The following is a 14,967-nucleotide window of genomic DNA, read 5'->3' as shown; positions in this document are numbered from 1 at the left end:
ACATCCTCACAAATACCGATAGGTATGGCAGTAGATTTGTCAGCCATTTGCAAAGATATTTCAGTAGGTGTGAGTTTATTCAAATAAAGTCTTTTATATAAAGAGAAAGGCATAACACTAACACCAGCTCCTAAATCACATAAAGTAGTTTTCACATAATTCTTTTTGATGGAGCAAGGTATAGTTGGTATTCCCGGATCTCCAAGTTTTTTAGGTACTCCATCTTTAAAAGTATAATTAGCAAGCATAGTGGAGATTTCAGCTTCTGGTATTTTTCTCTTATTGGTGATGATGTCTTTCATATACTTTGCATAAGGAGGCGTTTTCAAGATATCAGTCAAACGAGTACGCAAAAAGACTGGACTCGGCATTTCAGCAAAGCGTTCAAATTCTTCATCATCTTTCTTTTTAGTTGACTTAGGTGGAAAGGGCATAGGTTTTTGAACCCACGGTTCTCTTTCTTTACCGTGTTTTCTAGCAATGAAGTCTCTTTTATCATATCTTGTATTCTTAGGTTGAATATTTGTTTGAGTATTCTATCTCAACATCATTGTCTGGTTATCAAGATCAACTGGTGGTTCTATCTCAACATCATTGTCTGGTTCTTTATTATTTGTTTGAGTATTTTCATGAACCTCATCATTATCATTTTCATTATCAGAAGGTGAGTGTTCATTACCAGATTGAGTTTCAGCATTAGAGATAGAAACATCATTATCATTATTAGGAGGTTTTTCTACTTCAGGTTCACTAGAAGCATGCAAAGTCCTATCATTTTTCTTCTTCTATTTCTTTCTAGAAGTACTAGGTGCACTAGTGTTATTTCTTTGTGAGTCTTGTTCAATTCTTTTTGGGTGTCCCTCAGGATAAAGTGGTTCCCGGGTCATTTTACCTCCTCTAGTTGCAACTCTAACAGCAAAGTCATGTATGTTGCTATTCATTTCATCTAGCAACTCTCTTTGAGATTTAGCAACTTGTTCTAACTGAGTTTGAACCATAGAAGCATGCTTTCCAACACCTCTAACATCCTTTGAGATTCTAAATAACAAGTCACTCAAGCGAGCAATCATATCAGAATTGTATTTCAATTGTTTCATAACATTTTCATTGAAGTGATCTTGTTTTCTAATGTAGTTTTCAAACTCATAAAGGCGTTGGCTAGGGTGCATATTGTCATTATCACTGAACTTCATAGGAGAATTTACCTCTACCACCTTAGGCAGTGGTGGTGTATTAAGCCCATGTATTTCTTCAATAGGAGGTAAATTTTTTGACATCCTCGGCTTTAGTATCTTTTTCTTTCATATATTTCTTTGCCTCTTGCATATCTTCGGGACTGAGATATAAGATACCCCTCTTCTTCGGAGTGGGTTTAGGCGGTGGTTCAGGAAGAGTCCAATCATCATAATTTTTCAATACGTTATTCAATAATTCTTCAGCTTGCCCAATAGTTCGTTCCCTGAAAACACAACCAGCACAACTATCTAGGAAATCCCTAGAAGCATCAGTTAGTCCATTATAGAAGATATCAAGTATTTAATTTTTCTTAAGAGGATGATCGGGCAAAGCCTCCCCCAAGCTTGTGGGAGACTCTCTTCTTTAATTTGCACAAAGTTAAATATTTCCTGTAAGGCAGCTTGTTTCTTATGAGCAGAGAAATATTTTTCAGAGAAGTAATAAATCATATCCTAGGGACTACGCACACAACCAGGAGCAAGAGTATTGTACCAAGCTTTAGCATCACCCTTTAATGAGAACGGAAATAATTTGAGAATATAGTAATAGCGAGTTTTCTCATCATGAGTGAAAAGGGTGGCTATGTCATTCAACTTAGTAAGATGTGCCACAATAGTTTCAGTTTCATAACCATGGAAAGGATCAAATTCAACCAAAGTAATTAACTCTGGGTCGACAGAGAATTCATAATCCTTGTCCTCAATAAAGATAGGTGAAGTAGCAAACTTAGGATCATATTTCATTCTAGCGTTCAGAGATTTTTCTTTATACTTGCATACTAATTTCTCTAGATCATCTCTATCCTTACAAGCAAGAATGTCTCTAGTTGTCTCTTCATTCATAACATAACCTTCCGGTACCTTAGGCAATTCCAATCTAGGAAGGCTAGTTCTAGCAGGTGTTTCAAGAATTTCAGTTTCAAGCTCATCATCAGATTCAACAACACCATGTTGAATTACTCTAGCAATTTGTTCATCAAGAAAGTATCATCAAGCAAGGTACTAACATCATCATAAGTATCATTCATAGCAGAAGTAGAATCATCAATAACTTGCGACATATCAGGATTAATAGCATGTGGTGGTGTTGCAAGTTTACTTATAACAGAAGGTGAATCTAAAGCAGAACTGGATGGCAGATCCTTACCTCCCCTTGTCTTAGAGGGATAAATCTTAGTCTTAGCATCCTTCAGATTCTTCATAGTGATAAATTGGTAATAATCCCAAGTGACTCAACAAATATAGCTTTGCTCCCCGGCAACAGGGCCAGGAAAAGGTCTTGATAACCCACAAGTATAGGGGATCGCAATAGTTTTCGAGGGTAGAGTATTCAACCCAAATTTATAGATTCGACACAAGGGGAGCCAAAGAATATTTGAAGGTATTAGCAGCTGAGCTGTCAATTCAACCACACCTGGAGATTAATTATCTGCATCAACGTGATAAGTAGCAAAGTAATATGATAGTGTTGATAGTAGTGACAACAACAATAGTAACGGTAACAACGATACCAGTAGTTTTGTAGCAAGTGCAACAGTAACGATAGCAGAAGTAACTTAGTAAGAACAATATAAGATAAATTCGTAGGCATTGGATTGGTGACTTGTTGGATGATATTCATCATGAGACAGTTATAACCTAGGGCGATACGACACTAGCTCCAGTTCATCAATATAATGTAGGCATGTATTCCGTAAATAGTCATACGTGCTTATGGAAAGAACTTGCATGACATCTATTGTCCTACCCTCCCGTGGCAGCGGGGTCCAATTGGAAACTAAGGGATATTAAGGCCTCCTTTTAATAGAGAACCGAAACAAAGCATTAACACATAGTGAATACATGAACTCCTCAAACTACGGTCATCACCGGGAGTGGTCCTGACTATTGTCACTCCGGAGTTGCCGGATCATAACACGTAGTAGGTGACTATAACTTGCAAGATCTGATCTAGAACATGGATATAATGATGATAACATAAACGGTTCAGATCTGAAATCATGGCACCCGGGCCCAAAGTGATAAGCATTAAGCATGGCAAAGTCATAGCAACATCAATCTTCAAACATAGTGGATACTAGGGATCAGGCCCTAACAAAACTAACTCGATTACATGATGAATCTCATCCAACTCCTCATCGACCAGCGATCATACGAAGGAATTACTCACTCCCGGCGGGGAGCATCATGGAATTGGCGACGGAGAAGGGTTGGTGATGACGAAGGACGAAGATCCCCCTCTCCGGAGCCCCAAACAGACTCCAGATCTGGCCTCCCGATGAAGAACAGGAGGTGACGGCTGCTCCGTCTCGTGGATCGCGATAATTCTTTCTCCCTGATTTTTTCCTGGAAATATGGGATTTTATAGTGTCAGTTTTAGGGTCCGCGGGGCCACCAGGTGGGGACAAACCACCTGGGCGCGCCGGGGCGCGCCCTGGTGGGTTGTGCCCACTCAGGTGCCCCCCTCTGGTGGATCTTGGCTCCAGAAATTCTCTTTATTGGTATAAAAATTCCTCGCAAAGTTTCGCTCCATTCCGAGAACTTCTATTTCTGCACAAAAACAACACCATGGCAGTTCTACTGAAAACAACGTCAGTCCGGGGTTAGTTTCATTCAAATCATGCAAATTAGAGTCCAAAACAAGAGGAAAATCGTTAGGAAAAGCAGATACGTTGGAGACGTATCACGCCGCCCAAGAAGAAGCTGACGCCGGAGGAGCGGGTCGTGCAGTCGACCAAGAGGAAGGGGCGGAGGAACGCGACGGACGCAAGGGAAGAAGCAGCGGCTGCCGCCGCCCTCGTCGCAGCCGCGCAACAGGAGGACACCAACTCCCGCGTCGCGGCGGCAACGAGGGAGGCCCTGTTCTACCTAGGGTTAAACCCTGGCCAACACGTGCTCATCAATATCGCCGTGGCCGTGGCCAACACCGGCTCGTCCGCATTCGCTCGGATGGTGCTGCCGGAGTCGCCGCGTGCGTCGGCGACGCACCCAATCCCTGGCTTCCACGTCTAGCCGCAAGCCTCCCAACTCTCCGGGGAATGCTCGCCGGAGGTGAGCGTGGTGGCTCCTTCCACGCCCGCGCCCGCGCCCATCGACCTCGATGCCACGTCGGTGGTCGGTGCCTCATCATCCGGAGGGACCAGGAAACACGTGCGGGAGATGCCAGCCAGCGTGCTCCCCGACGCCCGTAACCTGTTCGACAGAATGCCGGCAGCCGCCGCCGCCGCCGAGACGACCGCCCGTTTGGAGAGCATCATCTTCGGGGGGGTGCAGTGGCCGCTGGCGGTGCCACCGCAGCTGGCTACGATCCCAATGAGACCCAAAGCCAGGATGATCGAGGGCCGTTCACGCCGGCTGCCTATGATTAAGCTGGCATGCATGACGCCTTCATGCAAGATCTGGTCGGCCTGGACCAGGACGGCTTCCCGCTGGACCACGAGTTTCCGGAGGACTGCGGGCTCGAGGAAGAGGATGAGTTGGACATCGATGGGGAGCCTTTGTTCGAGGATGAGCTCGCCAACCAAGCCGCCGGGGTGAAGCCGAAGCGCAAGAGCAAGCGGACGGAGGCATACACGGCGGCCGAGGACAAGCTCCTTTGTGAGTGTTGGAGGGACATTGGGCAAGACCCCAAGGTCGGCGCCGAACAAAAGGCATCAACCTTTTGAATTCGTGTCCACCGTGAGTACCATGAGCGCAAGAAGTTTGCACTGTACCAAATGCAAAGCACGCGCGGGTGGATGTCCATTTCAAAGCGATGGAGGGTGATCCAACAAGAGTGCAATAAGTTTTGTGCCACTCATGAGAGCATCAAGGCACGCCCTGTGAGCGGCATCGACATACAAGACATGGTATGTATGCGGCCCTCTTCGTTTTCATTTCGTTTTGCATGTCCATTTGCATAACCATTTGCCCATATGCTTGCATGCTATCCATTTGTAGGCGCTCCAAGCTTTGGAGGCTTTCAAGGTCCAACATGACGGCAAGTCCTTTAACCTATCCCATTGTCGGAGGGTCATCAACGGGGAGGAGAAGTTCAAGGTGCAATATGCCGCCCTCATGGCTCGTGTGTGTGTGGGGGGGGGAGAAAGCCATGGAGGAGGTTGGGGAGGGTGAGAAGCTGCGACCGCGGGGGAAGACCAACTCCAAGGAGGACAAGTGGGTTGCGGCGTCCAACGCCTTGATCGCTACCGTGAAGGGCATGCTGACCAAGAAGGACTCAAGGGAGGAGAAGCGCCGGCAAGACAAGGAAGAGCAAACGAACGCCTTCATGAAGATCCAAAGGAGGAGGCTTGAGATGGAGGTAGAGAAGCAAGCGAAGATGCTCGAGATTGAAGCCGCCAATGCCAAGACCAAGGCGAAAGAAGTGGCTCTCGCTAGCATGATGACGGGGGTGGAGATCATGAAGGTGGACCTCAACACCGTGTCGCCGAGGAAGAGGCCATGGTTCGAAAAGATGCAGGCCGACATGCTCAAGTTCGACGACGAGTGATCTATGGCGGCAGGCGCCATCATTTTTTGGTATGCCAGCAAGCGTGCTGGCATGACCACGACCGAGATGGCGTGGTCGAACTCCCGACTTTTTTTTTTGCTGGCATGTGTGCCGGCCGCTAGCAAGCGCGCCAACAAGACCGTGTGATGGTCTTTTTGAAGGCTGACATTGTATGGCGGCCGCTGGCATGATGCCTGCATGAATTTTGGGCGGCGACATGGCCGTTGGCATGATCTATGGCCGTGTGCCTTCTAAATTTGCACGCTGACTTTAAATGGGTCGCTTGCGTTGGGTGCACAAGCGACCCAAAAAGAGAACTGGACGGACACTAAGCGGGCGACCGATCCAAACAGACGAAAAGCGGGCAAAATCGCCGTCCATTTGGATCGGCGCGTTGGTTGCTCTTATACCACTAGGTGAAATGACAAATCTGTACTACAAAGATTGAAATTTTATCCAACAACCGAGTTCAATCGCGGTGAATATTCAATGACTCATGCGAGATCGGCCAGAGATCGAACGATCAATATTGCGTACATGTTTCGATCGGATGCGTAGACTATGTGAGAGCTCTATCTTATCCAGGTCTCTGCTCTTGGTATTGGTGGTAATTACATGGTAAAGGCAAGTTGTTTTCGGAAAATTGGTTTTTCTTTTTTTTGAGAATTTTGGAAAATTGGTTCAGATGAAAGAGGTTGAGCAGCTTGAGATTTTAACCGCCAAACAAGAACCCACCCAGGGGCAGAATGGGAATACCCGAGAAATTCAATGTACACAATCGTACGTAGAAATCAGAGGTAGATTGGGCGAATAATTCGCGCTCCTCCACCCGTCTACCACAACGCCTACGCCTACGCGCCGTACCACCTTCTCCTCTCCTCCCCGATCTGCAAGCCAGCCAGCCAGCGAGCGCCGAAAAAGAAAAAAGGAAAAAAAGAGTTCCCACACCACACACACCCGCCGTCTCCTCCATCTCATCCTCCTCCTGCTCCTCGCCGTCGGCGGCTTCAGCCCCTAGGCGGACCGCCGCCGGATCCGACCGCGGAAGCTCCCCGCTTCCGCCGTCGCCGCCGCCGCCGCCGCCGCCGCCGTCAGATCCGCGGAAGCGCGCCGCGGATCCGCCGCCCCGCAACCCGCGCCGCGAGGGCCGAGCCTTTCAGCTCGGCATTGGCTTGGTCCGATCCGGAGGCCTCCTTTTTGGTGCGTGTCCTGTTTCTGTCTGGTCCCCCGGCTGTCTCCCTTTGGCACGATCTGAGATCTTTTTTTCTTGTGTTTTTTTGGATACTTTTTTTTGCTTGAAGCGGCGTTGATTGTTTGATCCAGCTTCGAGGCATAGCTCAGAGATTAAGGAGTTTGAGTGAGGGATTTACTAGCTCCGCGACCAAAGTTTGGTCTGTTTCGTATTAGTTGTTGAGGGGGCAAGCGGTGCCATGCTTTTTGTGGGGTTTAATGAAGTTTAGTTCGTGCTAATTTAGCTGCTCTATTTTAAGTTACTTACCTGCATTCAAGTCAAGCTCGTTGAAATGTTTAACCCAGCTTTCAGTAATATTAGCTTGTTTTATCATGCTCCAATTCTTTTTTCAGCTGTCGATCTCACAAAATCATGAGCTGAGAAAAATCCAACTCCAACTCTCTCTTTTCTTCAGCAGGCTGAAGAAATCTGTGGTCTTCGAGGTGTCCATGGTGCAGAATCGTCAAGTATGAGATGTGTGCGGCACATGGTGTGCTGAAGTCCGGTGTGAACTTGCCCTTCTGGTAACTTGGTTGCTTACTGGGGTGATGCATGGGCTGGGACACGGCAGTTATATATGAGTACCGTTGACCCCTTGCTCCTGTCATCATCCGGAAGTGCAGACTCGCCTTCAAAGCATACGGCTCCTGCTCGGCCATCGGTGGGCTCATTGAACTGCCTCTGCCGTGCTGATTCATGCTCTTCCTCAGTGTATGAGGATTGCGACACTGCTTCTGTTAATTTTGCGGATGAAGGGGATGCCATACCAAGGCATTGTCCGGAGGAGTCTGATGTGAGCAGGGTGGCAGAGCGTTTCCAGTCTGCTGATTCGCATTTCTTCCATCGTCTCTCGGTGGAATGCTCTCAGAAGGAGAGGCAGCGGAAGATTTCTTGGGGTGGTGTAATGGAGATGCAGCGCTCTCCATCATCCCTAGAGGTCGGAGTAGTATCTTCCTCCAAGGAGAAACCAAATCGACCCCCGAGGGGCAGGAACAAGAGCTCGCATTTTGAAGACCTGTTTTCATCTGAGCAAGAGCATGACCCAAGGCTAATTCACATCAATGATCCCGTCAGAACAAACGACCGATATGAATTTACAGGAAATGAGATTCGGACAAGCAAGTATACTTTGATTACTTTCCTGCCTAAGAACCTCTTCATCCAGTTCCATCGGCTGGCTTATGTATACTTCCTAGTTATTGCTGCTCTTAACCAGCTACCTCCTTTAGCTGTGTTTGGAAGGACCGCTTCATTGTTCCCGCTACTTTTTGTGTTGTTTGTGACTGCTATAAAAGATGGTTATGAAGACTGGCGTCGTCACAGATCTGACAGGAATGAAAATAACCGAGAGGCACTTGTTCTTCAACATGGTGATTTTCGGTCGAAAAAATGGAAACACATTTGTGCGGGGGAGGTTGTCAAAATTCATTCCAATGAAACAATGCCATGTGATATGGTCCTGCTGGGTACAAGTGATCCAAATGGTATAGCTTACATCCAAACAATGAATTTGGATGGCGAGTCAAACCTGAAAACAAGGTATGCTCGCCAGGAAACTGTTACCATGATAAGCCACAGCTCATATTTGGGGTTGATCAAATGTGAGCAGCCTAACAGAAATATCTATGAGTTTACAGCTACCATGGAGCTGAATAATCAGAGGATTCCGCTTGGCCAATCTAACATTGTATTGCGTGGGTGCCAGCTCAAAAACACAGAATGGATTATCGGGGTCGTTGTCTATGCTGGCCAGGAGACAAAAGCTATGTTAAACAGTACAATATCCCGTTCAAAGAGCAGCAATCTGGAGAGTTACATGAACAGGGAAACCCTTTGGTTATCAGCTTTCCTCTTGATCACATGCTCAGTTGTTGCTACAGGGATGGGTGTATGGTTATTTAAAAATACTAAAAACCTTGACGCACTACCATACTACAGGAGAAAGTACTTCACCTTTGGCCGGGAAAACAGAAAGGATTTTGAGTTCTATGGCCTTGCATTGGAGATATTTTTCTCCTTCTTGAGTTCTGTGATTATCTTTCAGATAATGATACCAATATCATTATACATCACCATGGAGCTAGTTAGAGTGGGGCAGTCATACTTCATGATTGGAGATACTCGGATGTATGACAGTAGTTCAGGTTCAAGATTTCAGTGCCGATCATTGAATATCAATGAAGACCTAGGCCAAATACGGTATATATTTTCTGACAAAACAGGTACCTTGACTCAAAATAAGATGGAATTTCAGCAAGCCAGCATCTATGGGAGGAATTATGGGAGCTCCTTGCAGGTCACTAGTGACTCATCACATGAAATAACCATTGCAGGCAAGTTAACTACTTTTTCTCTATAAATCTATTTTGCAGCTCTTTTTTTCTGTTTTAGATCACTCTTTCATTCCTATAGTAATAATAAAAACCTAGATGATTGGTGATCAATTGGCATGTGCAACTAGACCCACCTTTCTCCAGGCTGAATTACTACCCGTTGTACTTAATTTAATTAGCTCAAAGTAGTGAAAGTTCAAGTTTCTAGTTCCGATGACCGAAAATGGAATTTTGAAACTAGTAAAGACACAAGTACAGCTGGTATTTGATCGTGTACCTATAAATGATTAAGTTTCTATCCTTCTGCAGAGTCATCGAGCCAACATGACAGGAAGCCCAAGTCAGAAATCAATGTTGATGCACTACTCTTGGCACTTCTGAAACAACCATTGTTTGGGGAGGAAAGACTCGCAGCCCATGATTTTTTCCTTACTTTGGCTGCATGCAATACTGTCATTCCAGTTAGCACAGGAGGTTCTCCCGATTTGACCAATGAAGTAAGTGAGGTTGGTGCAATTGATTACCAGGGGGAATCACCTGATGAGCAGGCCTTAGTAATTGCAGCTTCTGCTTACGGATACAAGCTTGTTGAAAGAACAACTGGCCACATTGTTATAGATGTTCAGGGCGAGAGGATAAGGTAAATACTAGAACATTCTTTGTTTTATGAGAACATTTAAGCTACCTTTAATTTCTTCCCGAGTTGACCATGAAATGCATTTTGTACCTGTTGACAATCTTCTACCTGTATTTCACGGAACAATTTCATTGTCACAAACAGGTTGGATGTTCTTGGTCTGCATGAATTTGATAGTGTGAGAAAAAGAATGTCTGTTGTTGTAAGATTTCCAGACGACACTGTGAAAGTTCTTGTCAAGGGTGCTGATACTTCAATGCTTAGTATTTTGAGGACCAGGAACCATGATGGACTTTTCGATTCTTTGCACGCCAAAACTATAGAAACTACAGAAAATCATTTGTCAAGTTATTCCTCAGAGGGTCTACGAACCTTAGTAATTGGTTCGAAGTACCTGAGCAATGAAGAATTCAGTGAATGGCAGGAAAGGTATGAAGAAGCTAGCACCTCCATGACAGAGAGATCGGCAAAGCTCCGTCAGGCGGCAGCGCTTGTAGAGTGCGATTTGACTCTTCTGGGTGCAACTGGAATTGAAGATAAGTTGCAGGATGGTGTGCCTGAGGCCATTGAGTCCCTCCGTCAGGCTGGAATCAAGGTCTGGGTTCTCACAGGGGATAAGCAAGAAACTGCTATATCGATTGGTTTATCATGTCGATTATTAACTCAAGGTATGCATTCGATTATCATAAATGGTTCCTCCGAGATTGAATGCAGGAGCCTTCTAGCTGACGCTAAAGCCAAATTTGGAATCAAGTCGGCTGACCTTGGAAAGCAAGATGTGGAAGATCTGCACAACGGCGATGTTTCAAAATTAAGGTCCTCTAATGGTCAAGCATCTGAAAGTGGAATACAAAACTTCCAGTTGACTGGAGTTATTGCTAATGACAAGTCAGTAAACATTGAGGAATCACCAAATTTTGATGATGCTGAGTTAGCACTGATAATTGATGGGAATTCCCTTGTGTATATTCTAGAGAAAGATCTTGAATCAGAGGTTTGTGATCATATCCTGTTTATCTATTAATAATAATAATGCATATCTTTGTGTTCTGTTTCAATTGGTTAAACATATAGTCAATAGCTTTAGTTCAGCAATATTAGTTGCTATTTTAGTGCACACACCATGGCTGCACATTTAACTAATACAAGTTGACGTACAAAATACCGGTCATACTTAAAGCAATAATTTCATATTTGCCAACTTTCTATTTGACAGTTATTTGACTTGGCAACCTCCTGTAAAGTTGTCATCTGCTGCCGTGTTGCTCCTCTGCAAAAGGCTGGAATTGTCGATCTGATTAAAAGCAGGACGAGTGACATGACCTTGGCAATCGGTGATGGTGAGATTCTGTATCTGATTCATGTTGCTATGATGTTAGTGAGCATATCGTATATTGTAGTCTTCCTTACGTATTAATTGGCTTGTACAATGGTAAAATATGTAGTGCAAATTACTAGTGATGATAACTTGCTTGAACTAGAATGCCAACTTTTTGGTGATTTGTTTCTTTTTAGTTTTCCTCCTATAGTTGAACCACATCATGAGTGTTGGTGCTAAAAGTATTTTATTTTATCACATCACCAGCCGAATGATAGTGCGAATACCGGTAACACATGGTTGCACCTACGTTTTGTATCTTAGGTATTTGAGTGTTTTTTTTTGTTGTTGTACCCTTGCCATCATCTCGTGCATTGCATATCTGTAAGAGTGCAATTCAGCTATACACTGGTAAGAGTTTATACGGGTTTATACAATAACAAGCACCCAGTCGGCTTAACCCGACAATTAGTACAGAGTCACAAATCATTTCTGTCAGTTGCAATTGAGATAAAATAATACGATACTCTAGGATGATGCCAATTTCTGTTTTCGCTGTACATCAAACTTGTCATTTTTTTGTCACCTTGGAGACACAGCTAACTGTTTCCTACACTATTTGGCCTCTGCTCACGTTCATATTGACAGTCTGGTTTTTTTATCTTGTTTTCTATTTGCAGGGGCAAATGATGTTTCAATGATACAGATGGCTGATGTTGGTGTTGGTATATGTGGTCAAGAAGGTCGTCAAGCAGTGATGGCTTCAGATTTTGCTATGGGGCAGTTCTGCTTTTTGAAGAGATTGCTTCTTGTACATGGGCACTGGAATTATCAGCGTATGGCATACATGATTCTCTACAACTTCTATCGGAATGCTGTCTTTGTGTTAATGCTCTTCTGGTACATATTCCCTCCTCTATGCTTTTCTCCTATGCTGTAAGCTAAGTATACCTGTGTCATCTAGTGACTATTCAAATGTAAGAATATACAGAAGCATCATCCTCCCGCCCCTTTTGGCCTTTTTTGGCATCTTGTAATGCAGGTTGATCTAATTTTTTAATGATTTGATGTAGGTATATCTTGCACACTGCATATTCCGCAACTCTTGCGCTAACAGATTGGAGTAGTGTTTTCTATTCCCTTATCTACACATCAGTTCCCACAGTAGTGGTTGGTATTCTAGACAAGGACTTGAGTCACAATACTCTTCTTTATTATCCTAGACTATATGAGGCAGGGCTTCGAAATGAGGGCTACAATATGACACTCTTCTGGATCACAATGCTAGATACCTTGTGGCAAAGCCTTGTCCTTTTCTATGTACCTTTCTTCACATACAATATCAGTACAATGGACATATGGAGTATGGGAAGTTTATGGACAATTGCGGTGGTTATACTGGTCAATATTCATCTGGCCATGGACATTCAACGTTGGGTGCTTATAACCCATCTCGCCATATGGGGCTCTATAGCTGCAACGTTTTTGTGCATGGTGTTAATAGATTCTATACCTATATTCCCTAATTACGGGTAAGTTTTCACTGATTTGCTCTCTTGATCCCTCTTATTTATTGTCCAAAGTGACAAGCCTAAGAATCTTATATTTGGCAGGACACTATACAATATGGCTGCTTCAAGAACTTACTGGCTTAGTGTTTGCCTTATAATAGTCTTGGGGTTGCTTCCTCGGTTTCTTTGCAAAGTAATATATGAGACCTTCTGGCCATCTGATATTCAAATAGCAAGAGAAGCTGAGTTGTTAAAGAAGCTGCCTCAACAGTTGCGATCAAGGCCTGAAAGTGATATCAGCTAACAATGGTTCATGCAGTTAGTTCGTCACCCAGTTTGGGAACTGTGTTGATTCATTTGTTGAGCTGATCTTTTGTTAAAAAAAGGTAAGTTTCATTCATGACTGCCATATGATTATTATTTAGTTTATTCTACTATCATGTTATTAGACACACGCAAGAGCACAGTTTGCATTACTTAACTGCAGTCGTTATGTATTTATGACTTTGTATTAGTAGATCATAAGAAGTAACAACGTCCTGTCTGCAATCATGAGCTAGCAGTGTTTCTGTAGGATGAAGATTGAAAAATCACACGAGCTGCAGTTTCAGCTATTCGACAACTATTTCCAGTATTTTTTTTAGGCACAAACATCCCATTCTGTGACTTGCACTTTTATACTGTAGTTGATATTGTTCTTCCTTAGCATAGCGTGTAAGTTTTCATCGTGGACTAGTGCTGACCTGCCGGTTATGCCTGTTGTTTTGTGAAATTACTGCCCTAGATTATACATGAGGACACAAGTTAGCAAGGACAAGAGATACTGGTTGTAGAAGAGGCTGAAAAATGCACTGAAGCGGCAGTTGCGAAGAACTAACTGTACGGCGAGGCATCAAACAGCTTCATCCTTGGGGGTGTGGACTAGTGATCAATCAGATGACAAATGTACAGATAAGGGGGGAATGATATATACTCTGTAATTTAAGATAGAGTTGTGTCTAGGAGGAAATAAAGAGGTACATAGATACAGATTCTTTTCGCACTTTGCCAAATCTTTTGTATTACCTGACGATATGTTAACCATTTCCCTTTTCTTCCCCCTCGTTGAGGTTTTAGGTAGCTTAGTGTTGTGTCTGGTTGGAATTTTACGCTTTAAAAGGGTACAGGATAAATTTTCCTTGTCAGATCCAGAACTTAAGAGATTTGAGTCCAACATTGGAAAAGATGTACAAGTCCTACAAAGGGTGGAGATTTCATTATATCTTTTTTTGTGGTTTATTGCTGAATTGCCCTAACGAAGAGTGTTTTTTTTGTGTGCTTTTGCTTGCCTTGCTGATTATTGCCCCCTAATCTGTTTTTGACGCAAAGTGCTACTTCCTTCGTCCCATAATATGAGAATGTTTTTGACACTAGAGGGAGTATTTTTGAGGTTTTTGAAGCTGCTTGAGCCACCTGGCTGTCTAGTTCTGAGACCGACGAACACGCTTTGGCTGCGAAGGCAAGGTCCTTGACCGTCGAGAGCTCCATCAGTGAAGGAGGAGCCTTGCCGGTGGCAAACATCACGCCGCCTCACAACTCCATCCAAAGTCCAAATCGAAGCTCTCCCACAGCTATCTTGCGACACCTCAGAGTCAGAGGGCACTAATGCCGAGGGAGGCATTCTAATTCGGCCGGTGGGAGCGGAGGAACCAAAACTCTTAAGGCCAACTCCAAGGTGCTGTCACAAACAGATGCAAAATTGACCCGCCTTTTATTTGTTTTTGTTTGTTTGGGTTGGCCAGATGGACGCTGTCTGGTTTTGTCCGGCAACCCGTAGGTGCGCCCAACGCGGGCCGACACATTAAAAGAACAAAACAGCCATTAAAAATGCAGTTCATATGTTAAATAAACATAAAACTAAATAAAGACATTTAAATAAAACATCCATTGGGTCGGATCTAGGCGTCCACGCATCTAGGCGGCGGCGGCGGCCTCCTCATTGGTGAGGTCGACGTACGCCGGCGTTGGCGCCTAGGGAAACGTCTGCTGGAAGGTTGCAAGCTTCGCCGCCTGCCGCTCGGCCTGCAAATGGCACTCCACCTCCTCTCGCTCGGCCGCCAACGCCCACGACTTGGCCTCGTACAGGTGTCGCTCGCCCTCGTCGCTCGGGCCAACCACACGAGCACGCACGACACGGACACCGGCACCGGCACCGTGCTCGCAATGACCATGTT

At 44.6% G+C, this 14,967-nt stretch overlaps 1 protein-coding gene across 2 annotated transcripts; it reads left to right on the top strand.

Annotated features, from left to right (window-relative positions):
* Positions 1-6,485: 6,485 nt before the first annotated feature.
* On the top strand, positions 6,486-14,032 carry LOC109759091 (phospholipid-transporting ATPase 1). 2 transcript variants are annotated; one of them, XM_020317926.4, is made up of 9 exons: positions 6,486-6,924; positions 7,371-9,288; positions 9,598-9,928; positions 10,070-10,919; positions 11,142-11,265; positions 11,924-12,143; positions 12,317-12,775; positions 12,857-13,140; positions 13,539-14,032. In XM_020317926.4, exons 2-8 carry the CDS (start codon positions 7,533-7,535, stop codon positions 13,056-13,058), a joined length of 3,942 nt encoding a protein of 1,313 aa, XP_020173515.1. In that variant the 5' UTR covers positions 6,486-6,924; positions 7,371-7,532; the 3' UTR covers positions 13,059-13,140; positions 13,539-14,032. The 2 variants fall into 2 exon arrangements, with proteins under 2 accessions (XP_020173515.1, XP_020173516.1); XM_020317927.4 differs by having other exon boundaries at positions 6,497-6,924; positions 7,374-9,288.
* The last annotated feature ends 935 nt before the right edge of the window (positions 14,033-14,967 follow it).

This window comes from Aegilops tauschii, chromosome 4, assembly GCF_002575655.3.
Source record: "Aegilops tauschii subsp. strangulata cultivar AL8/78 chromosome 4, Aet v6.0, whole genome shotgun sequence".
NCBI lineage: Eukaryota > Viridiplantae > Streptophyta > Magnoliopsida > Poales > Poaceae > Aegilops > Aegilops tauschii.
The sequence above is the reverse complement of the archived record's forward strand: the minus strand, read 5'-3'. Positions and strand labels throughout refer to the sequence as shown.

What these genes read in the sequence shown, in the direction of transcription:
- LOC109759091 (XM_020317926.4), top strand. Translation starts at nt 7,533, where the DNA reads ATGAGTACCGTTGACCCCTTGCTCCTGTCATCATCCGGAAGTGCAGAC. An exon ending in GACCTTGGCAATCGGTGATG is followed by an intron (nt 11,266 to 11,923) that starts GTGAGATTCTGT and finishes TTCTATTTGCAG; the next exon opens with GGGCAAATGATGTTTCAATG. An exon ending in CCTATATTCCCTAATTACGG is followed by an intron (nt 12,776 to 12,856) that starts GTAAGTTTTCAC and finishes TATATTTGGCAG; the next exon opens with GACACTATACAATATGGCTG.